The sequence below is a fragment of the Erithacus rubecula genome, assembly GCF_903797595.1.
Source record: "Erithacus rubecula genome assembly, chromosome: 2".
Classification (NCBI taxonomy): domain Eukaryota; kingdom Metazoa; phylum Chordata; class Aves; order Passeriformes; family Muscicapidae; genus Erithacus; species Erithacus rubecula.
Genome location: NC_136685.1, coordinates 64272492 through 64294926, shown reverse-complemented (window position 1 = coordinate 64294926; position 22435 = coordinate 64272492). Strand labels below are relative to the sequence as shown.

The 22435-nt window shown below is 41.1% G+C and overlaps 1 protein-coding gene across 5 annotated transcripts in view; it reads right to left on the bottom strand.

The window, feature by feature from the left end:
- The window catches only part of LOC306813091 (SAM and SH3 domain-containing protein 1-like), a 515485-nt gene that overhangs the window by 21115 nt on the left and 471935 nt on the right, over positions 1-22435 (bottom strand). For all 5 annotated transcript variants that reach the window (XM_079328162.1, XM_079328163.1, XM_079328166.1 and 2 more), the window contains exons 8-10: positions 21672-21773; positions 7715-7847; positions 3334-3680 (exon numbers count right to left, since the gene is read on the bottom strand). In XM_079328162.1, the coding sequence (XP_079184288.1) occupies positions 3334-3680; positions 7715-7847; positions 21672-21773 (582 nt within the window). The remainder of the gene's footprint in view (positions 1-3333; positions 3681-7714; positions 7848-21671; positions 21774-22435) is intronic.

The window sequence follows — 22435 nt, the reverse complement described above, 5'->3', positions numbered from 1 at the left end:
TGGTTTTGAAGACAGGCAGATGCCTACGATAAGTTTTCTTTTCACGACAGAGCTGAGATAAACAGGAGGCAGAAGATAACACTTGTGAACTAAAAGTTCTTAGGGCCTGAACTACCCAACAGAGTAACTTCAGACACTTTAAGAATCAATTAGGTATTGATTACATATTGGCTCAGACCTACAAAGGATTGTGAGTCAGTGAAAACTCACTGCCTGAGAGCTACCAGCTGGCTTCATCTATTAGGAAGAAGCAAGCTGTATAAACTGTGATACTTGATAAACAATTATAAGAGTTCATTCTTTTAAAGTAAACACTCTTCCTGTTCACCACTTAGAAGCACACATATTAATAGCTTTTAAAAGGTTTTATTTCTAGCTTCTTGCTGCTTACACCTAACAAACTTGGATGACAGTTTTTGTACACATACAACTCTAGTGGAACTCAAAGCCTTTGTCTAGCCCCCACACACATTAAAGAGAATGTTGTGATGTAGAATTTTTCTAAGTGTTTTTTTTTTGTTTAAAGGCAATGTGACTATGGCACAGGTTTGAAAAATTGTTTTTAAAAAACATTTGAGACCAACCACAAGTAATAAGATCTGTTTCTAAAGCACAACATGTTTAGCTAGGAGTAATTTGGTCCTTCTGTGAAGAACCATTATAACTAATCCTACAGAGTATGGCAATCACAGCAATGAAAAGAGGACATCTGGAACTGCTCTGAGCAAAACTGTCTGTCAAACCAGCCAGAGCTCCTCCTAAGGAAGTCTTCTTGGAGAGTAAAACAACTGTTGGTTAAAAGCTTCTGAGTAAATGCACCCAATTAAGGATGCTTGCTGTTTCACTATGGACCTCCCCATACATGTAAAATTTAGCTTCCACCTTCAGATTCCAGTAGGGACCCTAGAAATCCTGTAGTAAACAAAAGGTCTGTGGATGAGGAGAGGGATATTCAATGGAATGGCCATGCAATCAAAAATATTATTCTTCTGGGAGAAAAGAAAAACTGATGCCATTTGAAAATTCCATGCATGTCCAGGCCACTGAAACAAATATAAATGACAAAAATGAATGGCAAGGCAAGACAGAGTGACCAATTCCACTGAATACAGAGGCATTGCAATTTCCCTGAGGTTGCAGCAAACAAACATTAAGCGTTTCTAGGAAGGTGTGGCATTAGTTGAAACTTGTCAGCTATTTGCAGTTTCAGGAAGAAGTGCATTGAAAAAGTTAGTATGGGCAGCAAGTCTCCAACATTTATCCCATTCAAACAAGGCTGGAGAAGCAGCTGACTGAAAAGTTCCTCAACAACAACAAAACATTGTCCATTTCTTTAATTGTGTCTCTGTGATTAAGCAAAGGTCAGTGCAGGTATTTTTCATAATGAAATTAGTATGGTGAGACAAGACAAACTTATTAGAAGAACTGAAGAGTTTGCTTCTGTCATCTGTATTTACCAAGACAGTTTTAGAGGGCCTTTTTTAATTAGGGGGCATCTCTGGAACATAATAGTATGTTTTTGGGTTCAATATAACCTTATTAATCAACACACAGAAGGACGAGCAAGGTTTCTCCTATCATTGTAATATCCTTACAGGAAAACATCATTGTCTGAGTACAATGTCTGTAGCAATAAACAGAATCCTGTGAGGGGCAGGATAAGCAGTCAATGCAGAACAAACAGTAAAGCTGCCAAGAGAGAATGTTCATGGTATGGAGTAGAAAAAAAATAAATCTGTATTTCATAGCCAAAGAGCAAAAAGCAAAAAGTGAACCATGAAGGCCTGGTCACCTCCCAGGCTATTCAAGGAGACCACAGCTGTCACTCTTATATCAAAAGAAACTGAGCAGATACCTTTAAAAAAAAAACCCAATCTGCAATTTAAGAGGAAAAGCTGTTTCTACTGTATTGTTCACTGGAATATCTTGCTTAATGTTATGGGTGCACTGCTGTTTCCATCCACCAAAATAGGGAACACTGTCAACTAGACAACAGACTAGCTGGCTCAGCTTTGGAGATCTGGCACCAAAGGCAAGTTCCTAGGAAACTCAGAATCATGGTTAACGAAACTATTAAAACTGGGTCACATAATCAGGAAGCAGCTTTGGATCCCTCTGGAGTGTTCAAATAACTTAATTTCTCACTGTAAGTACCATTTCCTCTTTTGGCCACCCCTTGTTCCCTTTCTGTAATACTCTGAGAGAAAGTGCCACCTTCTTTCCATGCCAGAAAGAAGAAGCAGTAGTGACAATTCTGGTGGTGGTGAGCAGCAAGCAGGAGAGCTTGCACCTAAGGCAAGACTCTGTCTTTCTGCAGCTGTGTACATATGGGAGAATACTGATTGCGTGAGTGAACTGATGAGAAGCAATCTGAGAAGGGAAGGGCCAATTAAATGCAATGACAGCTGAAGAGAAACAGAGCATAGTTGAGTAACAATAATCTATTACTCTGAAAATCATGTTCATCTCTTGGTACCCCTTGAAGAGAATACTGACTCCCAAAGCATTGCAAAGAACATATTTATAGGATCAAAAACTTCTCTGTTCACTGGTGATCTCTATTTCTGCACTATGTAAATTTTAAAAAGCAGAATTTTGTCATATTTGCTCATCTGCTCACTCTTACTGAGTTATTATGTACGCACAGAAGTGGCAGACCCAACAACTCTTCTCTGACAAGATTGTATCAACCTCTTCCTTTATACCTGCATTACAGTCCTTAAGAGTTTCTAATGGCAAAGAAAGCAGAAGCACTTAATTTTCGTTAAATGTACAAAGCAGAAAGTGTTCGCTGCAACCTCACAGAAATTGGAAGACCACCTTCATGGCAACTCTTTGACTCACAGACTTTTGGTGGATTCTCAAGAGAACCCTTTTAGTACAGCGATCCACTGTGGCAGCCCACTTCCTCTTGGCCTCCTCATCCTCCTCCAGCAGGCATCTCCTCAGGTCCTGCTTGTCGGCCTTGCTCAGGGTCCTGTCAGTAACGGGACGCACCAGCTGTGAGAGGTTGAGGTGACTGTACAGGCTTCTCTCCACCACATAGGTAATATTGAACTCGCTGACAGAGGTGCGCCCTCGTAGCCTTCTGTTTGGGAAGCCACAACCTCCACCCCCTTTCGTTTTGTGCCGCAGCAATTGCAGGTCGCAAGCTGTGGGGGATGCTCCTTTCCTAGCAGGGCGCTGGCAAAGAAAAGCTCTGGAACAGGAATAGTTAGTATCCATTTTCTTCAATCGGATCTGCTTCCTTACATTCTGAATCTCCTCCAGGGACACCAGAAGATGGTGCTTGTGCCTGTTGCTGTCATAAAAGCAAATGCTTTCTGTACTTACCCCGTGGCTCAATGAGCCGAGGCTCTTCTTCATTTCCCCATCTGTCAAGGAGCGGCAAACTTTCTGGGACTTCTCCTCTTCTGGGTAAGAGAAAAATGTCCCAAGTTTCTTGGGAGGCTTGATAAGGCCACGGCTGTCTGTTTTGCTGAAGGTCTTCACCAGCTTCCGGTTAGCTCCCCACGTATCAAGGCTGCTGGATGAGGGAGAAGTAGTAAGCGAGTCTGAGTCGTCCTCTGGCTGCTTTTCACAGGAGCCGTCGAAGTAGAATTGCTTCTTGTGAACTCCAGAGTAAAGTGCTGATCTGTCATCCAGTATAGGAGAGTTGTCAAGTGAGTGCTCTTCCACACCTACAGGGGACAAAAGCAGCACAGTGCTTGTCATTGTTCATAATTCTCTAAGATGTTTACCTGTAGAGTCTTACTGTATTTTTTCAATATATCACCCACTTAAATTGGAAGAAAACTATTTTTGATGTAAATTGCTCAGCAGTTATTTTTGAGTGGATAAGCCTGAAGCAGTTCCTTCCATTCTTCTCACTTCCAGAAGTGAGAATGCTGAGATTGGTTAACAACAGGCAGAAGACAACATCCTGTAAGTAAACTCATCATTATTTTAAGTTTCTCTCTTTCATCTGCAGCTAAGACCACAGATGTTCCCACTAACAAAGCTGGAGCTGGGATCTGTTCCTCATGTTTTTCTTCTGATACTTGCATATGATGCTCAGCTCTAGTGAACTTACAATAGGTCAGAAGTACACCCAGGTATTAAAACCCAAACAAGTACCTCTCGGCTCCGGTTTTCTAATACCTAGTGCTCCTGTGGATGCAGAAAGGAGTATTTTTTTCAGAAAGTTATGGAGTTTAACTCCAGGATGAAAATTGAAGTTCTGGGGTTTTGATTGGGGAAGAGGCACCAGTTTTAGTCACACAGAATTTATTTAGCAGATGCAAAAACAAAGAAGTAGGTCAAACTGCAGATGTGCCAATTACAACAGTGTCCTGGTAATGAAAGAAACACTTAGTTTTCACCAAATTTTTCCAGAAAATATTTTACAGGAATATTTTGCAACACAAGTACTGGACATGGGCAGATAGCCAGGTTTCCTTTTTGGAGTGGAGAGAAGGGAATAAGAACTTGAAACTGCAATTTCTTTTAATGTTTATCACACAAAAAACTTTTCTCCGGTATTTTCCTTTGAGCCAAGTATAGGCACAGGTTTTAGATGCAGTAACGAGGTAGGAGTAAAAAAAAAGTACACATCCTCCACTGTCTCCCTGACAAATTTCACAGCATTCATAGCTATGTCTCAGAGACACACATAAAATACCACTGTATTTATTTCTTGCCAAAATAAATTTCTTAATGACCAAACTTTGCTTTCATCTTTGGTTGCTTCCACAGTCTTAAAGCAGAGCTAAATGTGAACTGCTATCAAAATACCTACCACTTGCTAAACTGGCTCATTCAATAACAAGGAACACCTTTCATGATGACAGATTAGCAGCCCTGTATAGGATTCCTGCCTCACCTTCAGTTCACTGTGTTGGCAAAACATATTTGGCATACATTTGTTGAAACCTAAGATGCTATTTTACTGTGTTGAAGCTCATCATGACATTGAAGGGATCACATATGACATGCAACTTCCAGTCTGGACAAATTTATTGGGGTACGCCTGTAGACTTGTTTTGACCCCACTTTCCCTGGCCTGTCCAGCTTGCTCTTCTCCTCTTTTACATCTTAATTTGAACAGAAAATAGACATTCTCCTGGGATTGAGTATGTACTGATAAACAATTTTAGTCCACTAAGTAAATATGTTTTTAAACAGCTTGTAAAATATGCATTGTGTGTCAACACTGCAACAGATGTTATTTGGAGTGAGTTCATGACACAAAGCCATAATGACACAGATGTAGATGTGATGCATTTTTAAGTGTTATATAAGAATGGTGCCCAGGAATTAGGAAGTTTCAGTTATTTGGCTCACTTAGGAGGAGATTAAGACAAAATACATATGGATTCAGATATTGGCAAATTTTAGTGAGTATCAGCTTAGCCAAATGTACATTCATTGAGACAACAGAGTCAGTAATAGAAATATTGGAGAAGAATCTGAGATTAGTGTCCTTTTCTTTAAAGTATACAGGAACAAACAAGGGAAATTCGGCAAAGTTGTTCTTTGTGAATTTTGAGTAGGATTATGCAGAATCTTTCTTCCAGGAAACTGCATGTCAGTTTTCAAAATAAGTCTAGTCTTATACTATACTAAAGGCTGTTGAATATGAATGAATTTATTTAAATTTTACTGATGTTACTCAATCAAATACTATAGCCAACTTCCCAAAACCTTGTCACCTATGATTTCACATTACTTCACATTCATAAAACAGATTCAAAGAATCACAGCAAACAGCTCAAAAACCAATCCACTCAACTGCAGGTAACTTGGAAGGCCAGACAGCAACCCCAAATCTGACCACCCTATCTTTTGTGATCTTGCACAGCCCTCTGATATATCCAGTTCAGAATACAGATCTGTTTTACAAGAGATTGGGATGGACAACATTTATGAAGTACTTTTAATTTGCCATATGAAAATTGGAAAGAAAAGTCACAGATATATCTACTGCTAAGGTAGACTTGACTACTTAGGGGGCCTTCCAGTTATACAGAAATTATGCATTAATTAATCCATGCTGTTATTTAGCAAGAATTGGTTCTGCTATTGAGCTTTCCAAGAGTAAATCTATAAAGAAACTCCAGAGTGACAGATAAAGTACAAACTTAGATTACAGATAATTTAATCAAAGAAGCCTACTACTTGAGAAGACAGACAGCAGATGAAAAAAGAAGGAAGGAGAAAAAGCACTTTTTATTTTTTTTACATGCAGTTGCTAATTCAGTGCTTTTTCTGCAGGGGGCGGGGGTGGAAAAACTCAATGGAAATAAAAACCCTGGAAGGAGTGGCACACTTAAGTGAAAGACTGAGGTAAAAGGGAAATAAGGAGGTAAAGCACTGTAAGAGAGGATATGGAGAGAAGACAAATACTCAATATGCTGAAGAGAAAGTCTGGTTCAACTGCAGGAAGGCATCTGCATGCTCAGCAGCCCCTGAGCTGCCTTCTCCTGTGTCTGCTCCCATCCCTGAAGCCTCCTCCTCATTGCTCCCTGCAGCTTTTCCCAGACTCCTGAGGTGAGAAGGAGGAGGTAGGACAGTATTCTCTAAGGGCCATCTTTCCCCAGAGCAGTGGAAAAATAGTCCTGTTTTGTTTGTCCCATCTGAAAATCCACATTTTTGTTTCCAAGGTGTCCCAGCTTTATGCTCACCATATGGGGTGATAAAACCTTTCCAGACAGGGACAGCTGCCCATTCCAGAGCTCTAGACTGGCTGTGCCTTTCACAGCAGCTAGTAACACCATCCATAATGTAGGAGAGGCAGGCTAGATCACAGATCTGCCAGCAGCTTCCTGCCACATACACAAGATGCACGTGTTCTCCTTAAATGCACTAGGAAGGATCACAGTACTGCTCAGCCCACTGCAGAGCTGGGGGAATTGGCATACGATGCTGAGAAGGCCACCAACATAGAGAGGTGCCCACAATTCCAGTGAGGACTCAAGCACAGCTGTGCAGAGAGGCTCCTGAGGATTAGGCTCCATAAATCTGAGTGCACACACATGCATACAGGTCATCCGGAGTTAATTCTGCAGCATGGTGTTCCCAGGGCCTGAACTCTGCCTCCCTTTCCCCACCCTCCTCCTCCTCCTCCTCCCTTCTCTCCCCCCTCTCTGTAGGGAGCAGGGTGCATTCAGAAGCCAAATTGCAGACAGGATCCCCCAGAAGTAGAAGTCATGAGGCAGCCTCTATCCCACAAGAATGTCTGATAGAGGTTCTGTATTTTTGCCACAAGGTGATGCCTTGTGGTTCAACTGCACCACCAGCCAGCTGCTACCCTCCCAAAACGAGCAGGGGAGCCTCACCTGTGTGCCACCCTGGGCCTGGGAGGAGGGAGCAGTGTGGTAATGGCTCCACTTACCTCCTTGCTGAGCTTGTGGGGCAGCTGGCTGGGATTGCACCCAGGCTCGTTCCCTCCCCAGCACGGGGCATAAAACATAAGCCAACTTCTAATCCCTTAATGAGAGGGTCTCTAGTGCTGCTCTGAGAATACCAGATCAGCAGTAACCACATTCTAGGTTGTCACTTGCCTCCTTCTGCAGCCTAAAAATTCAATAACTTAAGGCATACACAAAAGACAAGGCAGTTGTTCCTACTACCGTCCCTTATGAATACTCCACCCCTCCCTCCCCCAAGCCTCCACTTTCTGTCCCCTCTCAACAGAAACATGTATTCACACAGTTTTAACCACGTTGCTTTTTACCTTCTGTGCTGGGTTTTTTCATTTCTTCAACTCTTATGAGTTTCTTCCTGACTCTGCGAGTAGAATTCACCAGCTTGTGCAACCTCTTAAACTTCACCGACTCCTCTGTTTCATCATCGGATTGTTCTCTTGACTGGCAAAGAAACAAAGGGAATATTAATAAAGCAGTAGTTCCACAGCTTGCTCCTTCAAGCCAAGTTAACCCAGCTCATCTGCTGCATTGTGTCAATGCAGCTCTGTAACTGGTGTTATATTTTCAGCTCAGGTCAGACAGAAACTGAGGGTTTTCTTATTTTCTTTTTTTTTTTTCTTTTTCTTTTTCTGAAAGCATGACATACCATTTTGATTTCTAAATCTGTGCAACGTAAGATCCTAGGCACTGAAATGCATTCCTGCCCTTGTCTTTCTTCATATGCATTGTGTAACAACTACTTCCACGTCCTCTTCCAGTATGTTTCAGGCAGGGCTCTTTTCCAGGGCTCTTCTTACCATACCAGTTATGCTCCCGTGGTTTAGTCAGTCCCTGGTCTGTCTGGCATCTCAGAACTTGCTGTTTAAACCTGGTTATAAACAGCTTTTCCAAACTGAAGCTCTGTCACTGACGACTTCTCTTTTTTTCCCCCCAGTCTTCCCAGAAAATCAAAAACAGCAGCACAAGAGAGGGATGGGAAGGAAAGGAAGGAGGAGACCTCATCTGCCTCACTCACAGACTGCCACAGCTACAAAATATTCCCTTCCTCCTCCCTGCTCCTTACACTCCTCCTGAAGGCTCTCGAGGCTGGAATTAAGATGGACAGAGCATTCCTCCAGCACTGACCAAGGGAAAACTCTGACCTTTTCAGATATACAGTGCAGTCCATATTCCCCAGCATCCCGTTTCGTTTTGCATCTGATCCAGTATGCTCGTTCCAGCTGTTTTCCCTCAAGTATCAAACATTACAGAGACAAAAAAAAATTCCCTTCTCTCCAGCAGCAGTGACACAACAAGCTGAAACAATCCATTCCTTGTGAACGAGAAGACAACTTCGATTTTCGAGCCAGATCCAATGTTCAACGTGCTACTTCCTCTGTTTTAATCAGTTCAGAATGTGGAAGGCGGTGGGGGGAAGGGCAGGGAAGGGAAGGGGAGAGGAGGCCAGCAGGGCTCTCTGGCTTGGCCAGGACAGCCCTGGCATCCTGCACTGCTGCACATTCCTGCGCGCAGCACAGGCTCCAGCTGGAGTGCGGTATGGATCGTATACATTACTTTGTTTGCACCCACAGTCCCAGCCAATTCACAGCATTCCTACTGGTCAGTTCTAAAAACCCCCATGCAACTTCCTGTCAGTGCAGCTATCTGGGTTTCCACAGTGTGCTCATCCTTTTTTATCCTTCTCCTTAATTAAACTTTTAAAAATAAAGATCCCCAAGAGATGGAAGCCAAGTAAAAACAAACAAGCAAAAAAACCCCATCCCCTTCTCTTCCCAGAAAAAATCTGTCTGCTTATCTGGAGGATGAATAAGAAAGGCCGAACATAAAAATGCTTTCTACTTTTGTAGTTCACTTAAGTACCAGGAGGTACTAAAGGCAGATGCCATGGGGCAGGACACCAATTAGCAGCTTCACTAGAATGCTTCCAAAGGCACACACAGTGTTGGACAGAGCCAGGGCAGCTCTGAAAGCCTACCTTCCAGGCATGCACCTCACAAGGGTCCAGAACCACACCACAGTAAACTTCAACAAATATCTGCAAGGGCACCGTCCATTACCAGTTTCCCACAAACTTTGCATTACTCCAAAATAAGGAGGAATACCAAATTGACCACATATGCCAGTAGGAACTGTCATTCTATCATCCAAGAATTGCACAAATGCGTTTATTGTGGTTGCAGACTGGCTAGGTAATTAATAAACTTCCTTTGGGAAAATAGGACTGTAAAAAGTACTGGGGTTGTTTACATCAAGTAAATTAAGCAACAACATGAGTATTAATTCAGAGATTATGCCTAAGACAACTTAGTGATATGTCAAACAAGACAGACACATTTAGATAAGATGATGAATGGATTATTGACTGTAATCAAGAAGTTCAGTCAAGACTTCTTGGGCCATTAAGTATGTGCTGGCAAGAAACCATCATGCATATTTTGCACTCAAGATATGTTTATTTTAAATGCAATTACTCTAGGGGATTGCTTTCCCTCATTACTTTTCATAAACCCTCAGTTTGCAAGACTACTGTTTTTGAAACCATGAGGTCTGTAAGACCTAGAGAACAGCTCACACCTGGTCCTCCCACCCAGGATTTCACTGAGGAATAAACAGTTAGTCCTACTTTGCACCACTGATATCTGATAAGGAACTGTGCCCCCTCAGGTTTATGAAGACTCAACAACAACAACAATGCCTGACATTTGCATTCACAAGTACCACAGCAAAAACAAGTGTCAAAATAGCCTCAGCGGCAAGGTACTGAAATCAAACCCAAGTGGGTGCTACAGAGGGTGCTCACCAGACTTCCAAATAAATAAAGTCCAATCGCAATTATGTGCCAGCTGCTTTTCCCCAATGCTTCAGAACTCCTAGTATCCTTTGGTGCTGGAGTCTTCCACAAGCAGCAACAGATCCTTTCTATCACCAGTGCTTTGCAGGTAGGCAAGAACAGGTCATGCTTTATGGGTAGGTGAAAGAGAAAGACAGTCTCCCCCCAGAAGCCTACTTCCTATCATACCAGGGAGCATGTGACAAAGAAATCTTCTACAGTGAAAAAGGATGGACAATAAGTTTATGCTAAAAGGCCTAAAAATTGTGCTGCTCAGGCAACTTTATTGTCAAATAATGCCAATTCCTTGAAAATGAATGCATTTTCAAAAAGGGTTACTCTTCATTTGCTTCCTGTTTTTGAATCAACTTTTTAAGAAAGGACTTGGAATTATCAAAAGTTTCCACTTTGGCACATGGGAAACAGAGCTTAATTTTCCAGCTGAAGCAATGCTTTCTTTTATGGCGAATATTAAACAGAAAACAGAAATGTAAAGCATTCAGGCCATAACTGACATATTTGGAAATCACTGAACTTCCATGCTTTGACTTCCCCAACCGACTGTACCCTCCCCTCTCTCATGGTGACAGAATTGCATTTTTTGGTAGCCGTCCCTGACTTCAGATGTGAAAATTACCCCAATATCCCCAGAGCACGGCAGGCTGGGCAAACGGCTTCCTGGACAGCTCTAGCAGCGTGGCCTTGGCACAGGGCTTGCATGTAGTCAGCTGCCAGCCCCCTCTTGCTCTCTTCCCTCTCCACAGGCACTCCAGCGTGCTGCAGCACTGCAGAAGGGTAGCCATGGTCTGTTATAGAGTGGATGGGTCTGCAAGGTGCTCAGCCAGAGGCTCTCTGGCACTGGAGGAATCCATGCTGCACCCTGGCCACCAGTGGCTCCCGGCCCCCGGCTCTTCCACTGGGCCAAGCCTCGGCTGATAAAACAGCCAGAGCCCCTCCAGCTCCCTGTGCCCTGTGCACAGTGCACAGCCAAGGCAGGCCTCTCCCCGTGCCCTCAAGGGGACAACAAACAGATCTGCAGTACTGCAAATAGGAACAACTTAACTTCCATCTCCTCCGCTCCAAATTTTTCCATCCGAAAGCCCATATGGCTCAACTTTTAATTACTTTGGCTAATGTTGTATGCAGTAATTCTGTGGTGAATGCTTAAGTGTTTCATTTCTGGTTTCCAGGGCAACATTACATCAGATTGCAGACAGCTGGCTCCAGAGCCCCAAACCATAGCAAATTGGCCAAAGCCGAGGCACAGAACTCGCGCTGGTGAGAGCGAGCGCGGGGCTCGGCCGGGCTGCGGGGCCCCGGCGGGGCTGGCCGGGCGGAGCCGCCTTCCCGCGCCTTGGAGCAAGTGCAGCCCGCATCTGCGATGCTCTCACGGCGCGGACACCCGCCAGCTCCGAGAGCTTGGCTGCACAGACGCGCGGAGGACTGCAGGGAAACGGGGAATGTATTAACAGCATCTGGAAATGCCGAGAACTGCATGCAGAGCACTGCAGCCACCACGTACCACACGGCTGGAAAACTACAGAAGCCAAGGCCAGTACCCACTGCCCAGCTTTTCGCTGAAAACAAATGTGGTCACAAACAATGAAGATGCTCTCAAATCCAGAAGAAATAAATCCCTTCTGCCACCTCTCGCCTCCCTTCACCTTGGAAAACTTCCGACTTGTGCGCCTCTTTTCATCACCTCATATGCAAGATCAAAGTAAAGAGCTTTACATTCAGGAACAAATAGGAAATCAGCACACGTACTCTGACATTCTGGGAGCTCTCTACAGTTCTGCTCCTGGCGCCCTTCTCGCTTTCTCTTCTGCTTTTCTCACGCAGGCTCTTTGCTGCTGCTTGCTCAGGAGGCAGGGCACACGCCTTGCTCTGCTGCTCTCTAACATCCAGCCCATTTCACACGCCACAGAAATAACAATCTTAACCTCCCTCTTTGAATTAGTGCTTCACAGAAAGAGAGGGAGAGTGAGAGAGAGTGAACTAACATTTATTAGTGTTCTTGGTATTAATTGGCAAAATGTAAACCAGAAGTAAGTAGCTGGCTTTTGACAGGACTATGTTTGGAAACACTTCAGGGTTCTAGCAGCAGCCCTTAAAAAAACAGGCAAAGCTTAGAAGCCATGTCCCAATAAAAATGTGTAAGAAACACTAGGACAACATCCAGTTAAGGCTATCCTAACTGATTAATTTGCTTTAGCTCCAGAAAAAACCCCAAACATATATGACTTTTACATGATCCGTGTGAAGCCATTTAAGAGACATTAAAATTTTACAGTTCGCTTTATGCCCAGTAATAGTTCAACCCCAAACTGAAATCTCTAGGAAACCTTCTAAGAAAAAAAGGAATCTTTTAAACTTAAGCTGCAATTCTTTTTCACTGTCAGACAATTCTTGTTCAGCAAAGCAGGGCAAAAACCCCACATTTAGATTCATAGACACATCACATCCCCCAGCCCTGGCTAGCTCACCTCAGAACTACAGGCTCTATAGTAAATGCAAAGAGACTTTGCTGTTCCCTTTAGGAGATGTGGTTACACGTGTCCTTTCTTCTTTCTAACGGGCTTTCCATCTGCCAAAAATCCCAACCATTCTAACTTGAAAGTTTTTTATTAAAGATGCCTGGACAAAGTCAGAGACAGGAAAATAGAACAGAAAAGAACTTAAAAGCCCAAGGAAAGGAAAAGGAAAACTGAGAAAAGCTATGCATGCTGTGCTGTGCCTAAGAATAACCACAAAAGCCTTTTCTCTTTTTCCCTCTCTGAAACAGGAGGCACATCCTCTCCACATCACGCTACACGCTCAGTGACTTACCAGCTTCGGCATTTATAGGCCTAAAGCTCAGTTTCGAGTATTTTCCCCCGAGTCCTCAACCGCTGTCAGCTTTGTAATCTTAAAATTTAGGAGCAGACACTTCTTCTTAAGTATTGAATTTGCTCTGAATCCTGCACACAAAATGCCTCTTCTCTCAAGTTACATTATCAGACACCAAACTGGCTCCGATTCCAGTGCTGAATATGTAAAGAAGAAAAAAGCGTGATGCTGGACTCAATTAGCTGTTTTCTGCTCACTGATTGATTCCCCCAGTTACTCGCTAGCTGCATAACTTACAAGAAAGGCATAAGTCATCAGCTCTAAGCAAATCTTCTATTCACCACAAGGAAAAAAGGGAGTGTTGTACATGGCAAACAATCCCTGTTTTCACTGATGAAGGCTTGCTGACCTCTTGCTGGCCTCCAGTTCCTTAATTACTGTCTATGGAATTTAGTGAAAGAAAAAAAATACAGAGAATCTCTGCAAAGCCAGGACGAAGAGTGACCCTCAAACACCACCACTAGAGTGGAGGCTGTGTCTATAGGAAATGTAACTTAAGCCCTTTACCAGGCCTTTTTTTATTTTCTTTTTTTAAATTCTTTTGACAAAAATCCCTGGAGAATTTCCCTTTATAAAGGGCTAATTAGAAAGAAAAATAAACCTTGCTTAAATGTTTTTTAACTTGGTGAACTTAGATACTTTTTTTTATCTTTCCCTCAGTTTCAGTGCTAGAAAAGAACATAAATAAGAACTTGAAATAGAAATGATGGTCCAGAAGTGGTGGCTTTATGAAATATTGTAGTGTGACTTTTAACTTCTCTGCCTAGGCTGGGCTCTGATCTCCCTTCCCAAGAAACAGACTCTGAGAGGCTCAAGTAAATTAGCATTCCTTTTACAGGCAACCACACCTTATCCCAAATCTCACAAGAAATCCAGAATTTGACATTTCTTCTCAGAGCACAGGAAAACAAGGAACAAAATTGCTTCTTATTGGGAACGCTGCTGTCCAGGGGTGGAAAGCAGCAGCACATATGTACCACAACAGCACCCCCTTTAAGCCAGGGAAGATTCCCCTTTATCAGGACCACACTATCAGTGGCCTGGTTATCTGGATTCACTGCAAATCAATCACAATGTGAAATCATAGCTGGACTAAACATCTATTTCCTTTGATGATTGGAAAATTTTAATGAGCCTCCCAGTCAAACAGTTTTCTTCAATTTCTCCGCCTTTGTACTAGTGACTGTACACAGCTTTTCCACTCCCTAGTGGTCATGTAAACTAGATTTACTAGTGTGCTGTTGCTGGGTTCTTATCCCTGAATTACTTCAGCCCCAAAACTCTGATGTAAAGCCCTATGGAAAATTCTAAGCTTCAGATAAAACCAGCTAGTGTTCTCCAGTTTCAATAACATACAAGCCCACATCAAGTGAAACATGACAGCAACTTCCTTGAAATGTATCCCAGATTCCCTTAAAAGTTCACGGCCATGAGTGAAACTGATCTAAGTTTGGGGCTTTGCAACTTGAGTTTTGAAGGTTTTGGGTTTCATTAAGAAAGCTTCACAGACCTCTAATCCTTGCAGAGGCTGTTTATAGAAAACTGCATGAAACTAAGACATGATAATCTGCATCATATCCTGAAGTTACAAACAACAGCCTCCAAAATTTTAAAGAAAATTAACAGATGTTATAATTTTTTTTTTTCCCAGAAGCATGAATTGCAAGGGCTGTGCAAGTCTAAAATGTGCAGTGTCAGCCCCTGTAGGTAACCATGCCTGGGTTTGGTCTGTGATTACTTATGAGAAAATCAAAGGAGCATCCAACGGCTACTTTGGTGAGAGATATATTACACATTAGCTGGTGACGACACTGCTTGCTGAAATTAGTGGGGAATATTTGTCATAAGTAACAAGAGCATGAAAGTTTGATTCTCCCAGGAGGTCTGTCTTGATACAAGAATAGCTGCTTAGGCAAATTCATAGCTGTTAACTGTTTCCAGGTTTTAGTTGAATTTTGAGAAGCACATTGCTGACATTTGTATCTGCAAGCCAGACATATTTCCTCATGGTGAAGCCCTTCTCTCACTGATTAGCATAATTAATTTTAATGACATTACAACTGTACTCATGCATCATTTGTCTTAGGTACATGCAAAAGAATGAAGATCTGTATTACATTATTCTGTACCTGTTACAATGCAACATTCTTTTCTAATTCTCCCACAGACTCCTCTATACATGGAAACAAAAGTCCCCAACAAGACACTCTTAACTGAATCTTGTGCTCTGGCAAGGCTAAGAAGATCCAGAGAAAATCCCTATTCTTTGGCATAGGCTGTACTATGAATGAATGGAGTACTCCACTGGTGCACCTCTTGACTTCTTGGAAAACCAAGGGTTAAACAGCAATACATGAAACACAGCAAAATTAATATCAGAGAAAAACAAAGAAAATTAATGAAAGCCCTTTAGCAAAGGCTGTAGTAACTTGAGTTATATTCTTATAGCACCATCAAACAATGAGGCTGTAGATGCTACCATCCAAAGCATGAGGAAGGAAACACCAGCATCAGGGAGGGAGCACAAGTGGTAACCAACGAGACGACAATTAAAATTTTCTGTTATACCACAAGATTATTCAGCCTGTGTCTGCCAAATAGAGTAGTGAAACACATAGCTTTTGAGATTCTTAATTCTTGAACTGAGCAAAGCTTTGTTCTAATTTAATAGACTTGGTCTCAGAAAAGATGGGAAACCACATTATGGATTACAGCATCTCCTGCTGGCTGATACATGGAAAACAGGAAAAAGCTGGTACCACCCCCTTACCCTCTCAGATACAAGCAGAAAAATTCGCTGCCAAAAGGCAAAAACAGTATAAAAAAGTGAACTAGTATGTTAGAATAAATATTAAATTTAATTTGCCTTTCCAACTCCCATCCTCCTCAAACACATGGCCAAACATTTTGCAATAGAGTAAGTCAATAGAGCTTGTCTAAATGCAGGCAAACAGAAATGTTATGAACTTGCCTAACTGCAGCCACTGCTTGGGTGTTACTGTAAGCTCTGAGTCATGACAGAAGGAAGATTTTGCTTAGAGGCTTTACAACTACCACTAACTAGGTTAACTACAGGAGAAACTCCTGCTGGCAGTGAGAAGGTTTAACTTGGACTACATTACTGCCAGCTGCTCAGGACAATCCTATGGTGACAATGTTTTATTCTGAATAATTTGCAGCAGTTTTTTCTACAAATTATGAAGTGTTATGAACAATATCAGGAAAAATAGATAAAAAACGCCTTAGAGTGTTCTACAAAACCAAATACAAACACATCAACGGTCTTTTGCTTTGCTATCATCACTCCCCAGCACTGACTTTACTTTGGGTTGTGTTATGGGAACTGTAATGATGATTTGCACTTCCCTTATGAAGGTGTTTGTATTACTGCATCCATGGAATTCCTGCTCTTATACATAGATAGACAGAGGGGAAAAATCATAACAAAATACGCTGTAATTCTTCTGCTACCAGCTTTCACCAAAAGGTGCTGGACACTGTTCCTGTGATCAGTGGAAAAGGAGGGCAGTCAATGCCTCCCAGGACAGGTCCCTGTGACAGGCTCATAGCGTGGGAATTCACCACTACCATTTTGAAGCATGTCTTATTATAGGTTGTCATCATAACTGTTACTAAGCACTGACAGTATTACAGGAATTTGGGTAGTAATAATAAACACATCATCCAATATAAGAGGCACATTGGTGCCTTTCAGAATATCTTAACAGAAATTGGGTCACTAGATTCTTTGGAGCAAAGATGAAAGTGCTGCATTCATTCATAGCCACGCTCAGCAGCAGCTCCCCTCTGTTACTCAAAAGAGCATGCAGGGCCTGGAGGCGGAAACAAGTTCTCCAAGAACTAAAACACAGAAACATCCTCTTCTACCCTTTAGCCTTTCATGGAAAAGAAACCTTACCAAAAATGGTGACTCCTGGGATAACAGCAAACCAGGGCTAACTTCAAAATATTCACATTGCTTCGAATTAAATACTACTGTTTAAAGTAAAATAAACCTCATCATACCCTACTCTCCATAGATACTCGATGCTAATTCCCAATATACATTGACTGAGCTTATTTCTAATAAATTAAACTGACTGTACCAAAAGCAGGACTTTTTCCTGTTTATGCTAGCAGTCCTGTACTATGAGCAATAATAATGCTAACCAATGGTTAAAAATTTTTAGAATCCATCACTGCTATGAATAAAAATCAATTCAAATAGATGCATTTAGAAAGCATCCATATACTGAAATAAGGTATAACCCTGAATAATGTGGATTTGCTGTAATTATGCTTAGATTTACTCTTGAGGTAATTGCTGCTACAGAAGCTACACTTTCATTACTTCTTTTCTTCCTATTCTTCACACTTACCAAACAACACAGTAATGACTGCCATGAGTCAGAGATAATTATATCAGACTTCACATTTTGTCAGAGTCAGGTTCAGCATTTCTGGGCTGAAATGAATACAACTCCAAGTCCATTCTCATCTGTTACTCTGCCTTTGTGCCTGTAGCAGATCTACACAACCTTTCAACTTTCAACCCTATTTAACCACTTGTTAAAAAAAAAAAAAAAAAAAAAAAGAAATAATAGTAAGTACAGGGGTAACAAATTATTATCTCAGTCCAGCTAGAGCTATTGCTGTGTGACTCAATGGACTGCCATCTGGTTAAAATGGATCTATAGAAGACAGAAAAGAGAGGCAACACAGGTGGGAATTGTCCCCAGCATCAGCCTCATGATAGATGCAGATGTGCACAGCACACTTACAGGTCTGCACCACTGCTGCCACTCTCCTCAGAGAAAACAAATGGGGTGCCAGTTTCCTACTGGTAATGTAATGACCCAGAGAAAAGAAGAGTTTGGAGTGCAGATATGTAAAACACCACTACAGGGCCCCCCACTGCCCTTGTGTGGGCCATTTTGTTGGAGGGAGATGCTGATTTGTTCTCTCCACTCATTATGGCCTCTCTCCTGAGGCTGCTAAGGCACATCTGGTAAGGGAGGTGATGTCAGCACAGATGGCACAGCTCACTGTGGCACCTTTCAAATGAAGGCCAGCTACACTACCTGGAAGTTTGTTGGATGGGTGAGCATCACCCACTGACTGACACCAAAATACAGAAGATAAGACCAACAAACCACTTTAGTCCAGAGATAATTACTCATAATAAACTTCATTTAACTTGCATCTACAGAAACTGTCAGTGAAGTTAATTAGTGGTTTGTGTCAGTGTCAGCACACATATGATACACACTTCTGTCAAGCTCCCTGGTGCTTCCTCTCCATTTCTCCACTCTGGCATGAAACATGGCAAGTGGTACAATTAGTGGTCTTTAGCAGAGGGCACAGTAACTGACTGACACACTGAACATACTGACTTCTCCTTGTGCTAGTTCTCCAAGCTGGGCTGAAGCCACAGCAGCAAGGGCTCTGAGGATGAAGCAGCCCTATTTTAGATGAACTGAGAATGTCAGCCCCCAAAAGTTATCAAACACTCTTCTATCTTTAAGAAGCATAAAAGGCACCTCAGTGTAAAGAAAGAATGTGATACAATTTTGAAGTCCTCTCTTTCCCTGGACTTTCTGACTCCTAAGGACAAATAGGGCCTTATCTGCAATCCAGAAAAGGATCCATTTGTAATCTGCACCTGCTTTACATCCCAATGCTTGGCACAAGGCAATGAAAGCTTGTCTAGTGTTAATGTGAACTGCTTTCATTGCTACAGAGATGAAACATAAAAATTCAGAAATAAATTTGTAGGAAAATCATGAGGCGTTTTAGAGCTTTGATACATCTAACTGAAAAGAAAAACAGTTTCAACTGCATAACCACATTAGCAAATAAAGAACACATATTTTGTTGTGAAACAGGGGGACCACAGTAGTGAGACTGAAAGCTACAAATTGCTCTAAAGTGGCAAAGAACCAAGTCACCTACTGGCTTGGCAAAGCTTTTGTTTGTTTATTTGCTTCTTAAGAACAAATAAACAGGACATACAATTTAGACCTCAGCAATGACATGGGGCTGCCTCCCTGGGGATGCTGATCTTTCTACTCCTCACTCCTTTGTGATTCATCTTTAGGGTTTAGTTTTGTTAAGGATATGAAACTGAGTTTCCATTTCCTGGTACAGTAATTTAAAAGAGGAGAATATGGAAAACAGAATCCTCAAATCAATATAGACAATGAGAATCTTTAAAACAACACCAATATTGTTATCATGTATAAACACATGACAGCTATAAAAGTATTTTTTAAAAAGTGGTCTTTTCCTATAAAGGAAGACAATAACTTATGATATATACACTTGAGATATTATTTGTATGCTGTGAGCACAGCTGACTTGAAAGGAAAGGATTACTTAAAACCTTAGAACACTCCAGACATCCTGTCTTCATTTTTAGATTCTCTCATTGCTTAGATTCTAACTTGTTTTTGTTTTGTTTACAAAATGATCACATTGTTTCATTAAAAACTGCCTAGTAACAACTTGGCTGTGAGACTGAAATATAAATAAATAAATTTAAAAAGCAAACAGAGCCAGAAGAACCATTGCCCAAGGACTTCAAATTCAAACCAGAAATGTTTAGTTCATGGCCTGTATAAAATGAGTGGGGTAATTTAAAGCTGAGGTTCCAAATATGCAGAGCACAAATCACACAAATGGTACTGAAACTCAAACCATTTGGGAAAGAAAGGGCTGGAAAACAGAACTATCTTTGCAGGTCTCAAAAGCTGGTCATTTCAGATTAGTAGAGAGGTCCTTTGGCAAAAAAGTCTGAGTGAACACATACCCTGTCTCTAACATATCTGATACTTTTCATTGTTTTTCCCTTTTGTCAATTACAGCCCAAAGGCTTTCACTCCAGTTAACCTCAGTTACATTCTTGTCCACAAAAAAAAAAAAAAAAAAAAAAAAAAAAAAAAAAAAAAAAAAAAATCAAACTGAGTTTTGTTCTAACATGAACTTTCATTTCTGCAGATGATCCTCTTTTCCCTTGATGGCAGGCAGTTTAACAGCTTCTGTTAAAGGCAGCCGGGACAAAAATCAGGCGCCAGGACAAAAATCTTGACAATTATCTACAGTGATTGAATAGACATCCCCCACTGAAGTTAGCAAGAAAGTTGGTTCAAATCCTACCAGAACAGCAGAGAGAGGCAACCAAGCTCTTGGCTGAAAGGGCAAAGATGGCTTAGGAACACAATTTTAGAGAAAAGATGCCAAATCATTCCATTGGGGCAGAAATACTGAATCACTTTCAGTGCTCAAGAGATACACACAGCTTTCAGTAATTGAACAGAAGTGAAAACCACCATCAGAAGATTTAAGAGAGAAATTCAGTATCCTTCTGAGATTTGACCACAGTGAATGAGACTTATGCTATAGGAACCCTGGACAAAAGCCTTTAAAGAAGGAAAAGTTCAAGCTATAAATACTAATGAGACAAAAATCAGACAACTTTCAGCTAAACAGTCAATTCAGGAGAGTCAGGATCCTTCCTTCTTTATTCTTTGCACATTTTTCATACATCAGAACAGAGCATAAGGCAACACCAGTTCCCCCCGGCTCCAATGTAACTAAAGATGGGCATACATTTTTGAACACAAACAACAAAATCCTTCTCTGCCACCAAATATGTTAAAAATCTCATAAAATGACATTGCATTCCTTTTTTTCATTTAGGAAGGAGGAGCTAAATGGCTGCTACAGTTAGCAGGAAATTCCATTGACAATAAAATAAATAAATCAACCAATGGTCTCAAAAGCTTGTGATCCAATTCTATGGGTTACAAAGTTTGAATTTGACAGTCAAATGTGTTCTCTAAGATTTATCTGTGAATGTCCAATTAGAGAATTGAAGTGGAATAAACTACTCAGTGAAAATGAAGATATCTGGAAGGAAAAATTAATTAATTCAGTATGGCATAACACAAAGACTGTCTGGTGTGCCTAAAAACAACATTAGTTAAACAGTTCAGAAGCAAAAAAAAAAAAAAAAAAAAAAAGAGAGGGGAAAGCTGCCTTACTGCTTTTGGATCTGACAAAATCCACAAACTCTGGCCTGTGAGTTTGCAAATGCAGAGACAGAAGTATTTGAAGGCAGCAGACAGCTAGGACGTAGCCAGATGCTCATCTAGAATGTATCAACAAGGGGTGGAAAAGCCTGAGAAACTCTACTGGTGAATCAACAACTTCCCTGTAAATGACCTGAAAGCCCTTTACTGTGCATTTTGAAATAAGGGGATTTTTGCCTGGAACAACTTCTGTTTCAGAAGTTTAGTGACAAAGGGGTGGGATAAAAAAAAAAAAAAAAAAAAAGAAAAAAAAGACTGTTGAAGTCTATGATGAGATTTTGAAGATTTAAAATTCAAGTTAAACATTCTCTGCAGACAGAACACAGCATCACAAGGTCAGTAATACGTCTGCTATTAAAGAAATTGCCACATAAATCAGGATATTTCAGTAGTTCAATGAAAGAATTTAAATATTAAATGACACTGGGGAGCTATATCACAATGACAGGCACTTACATTACAATTGGAAGACCCATCAAGTGTCGAGTAAGAACCATCAGGCCATTCTGTAGAATCTACAGTGCTTGATTGCCTGTGCTGGGCTTCATACTCTTTCAGCTGAAATTTGAAAAGACAGAAAGAATATTTTCCAGTCACAAGAAGAGATCAACCTTCATTAAAATAGCAAGAATTAATGTAATTTCTTTTCTTTCCCCCTGTATCATTGTGGACCTGGGAAAATCAGAACTTTTCCACTGCATGCCTCACTTATTCAAAATAAATTGCCCAATAATTAGAAGTTTTAAAAATAAGTTGGTTTTTTTCCTTAGAAAGAAATGATCTGTAAATACTGAAATTTGATGACTTGTTGGTAAAACATAAATTACACGTTCCCATCTCAGAGACAGAGTTTACAGTGGACAGACTAAATCACAATGACCTGCCAATTTCCTTCATAAAGAAAATAATCTGCAGTTAAAGACTAAGAACCATCCTTTGTAATAATAATAATAATAATAATGATAATAATATCTCCCATTTTCCAGTAAAAGGCTTCAGACAAAACCAATACTACAGGAGTCAAAGTGTTGTAAGGATCAAGAACTGATATTTAAAAAAAGAAGCCTTGTAGCTCAGACCACTAGAGGGAAACTCTATCAGTCCATATATGAACTATCAGATTAGGTAAAACCCTTTCACACCACAAAACTTTAACAGAAGAGAAGAAAAAGAATTCCCAATATTCCAACACAATAATTCTAAAATCTTGCATTTTTTTC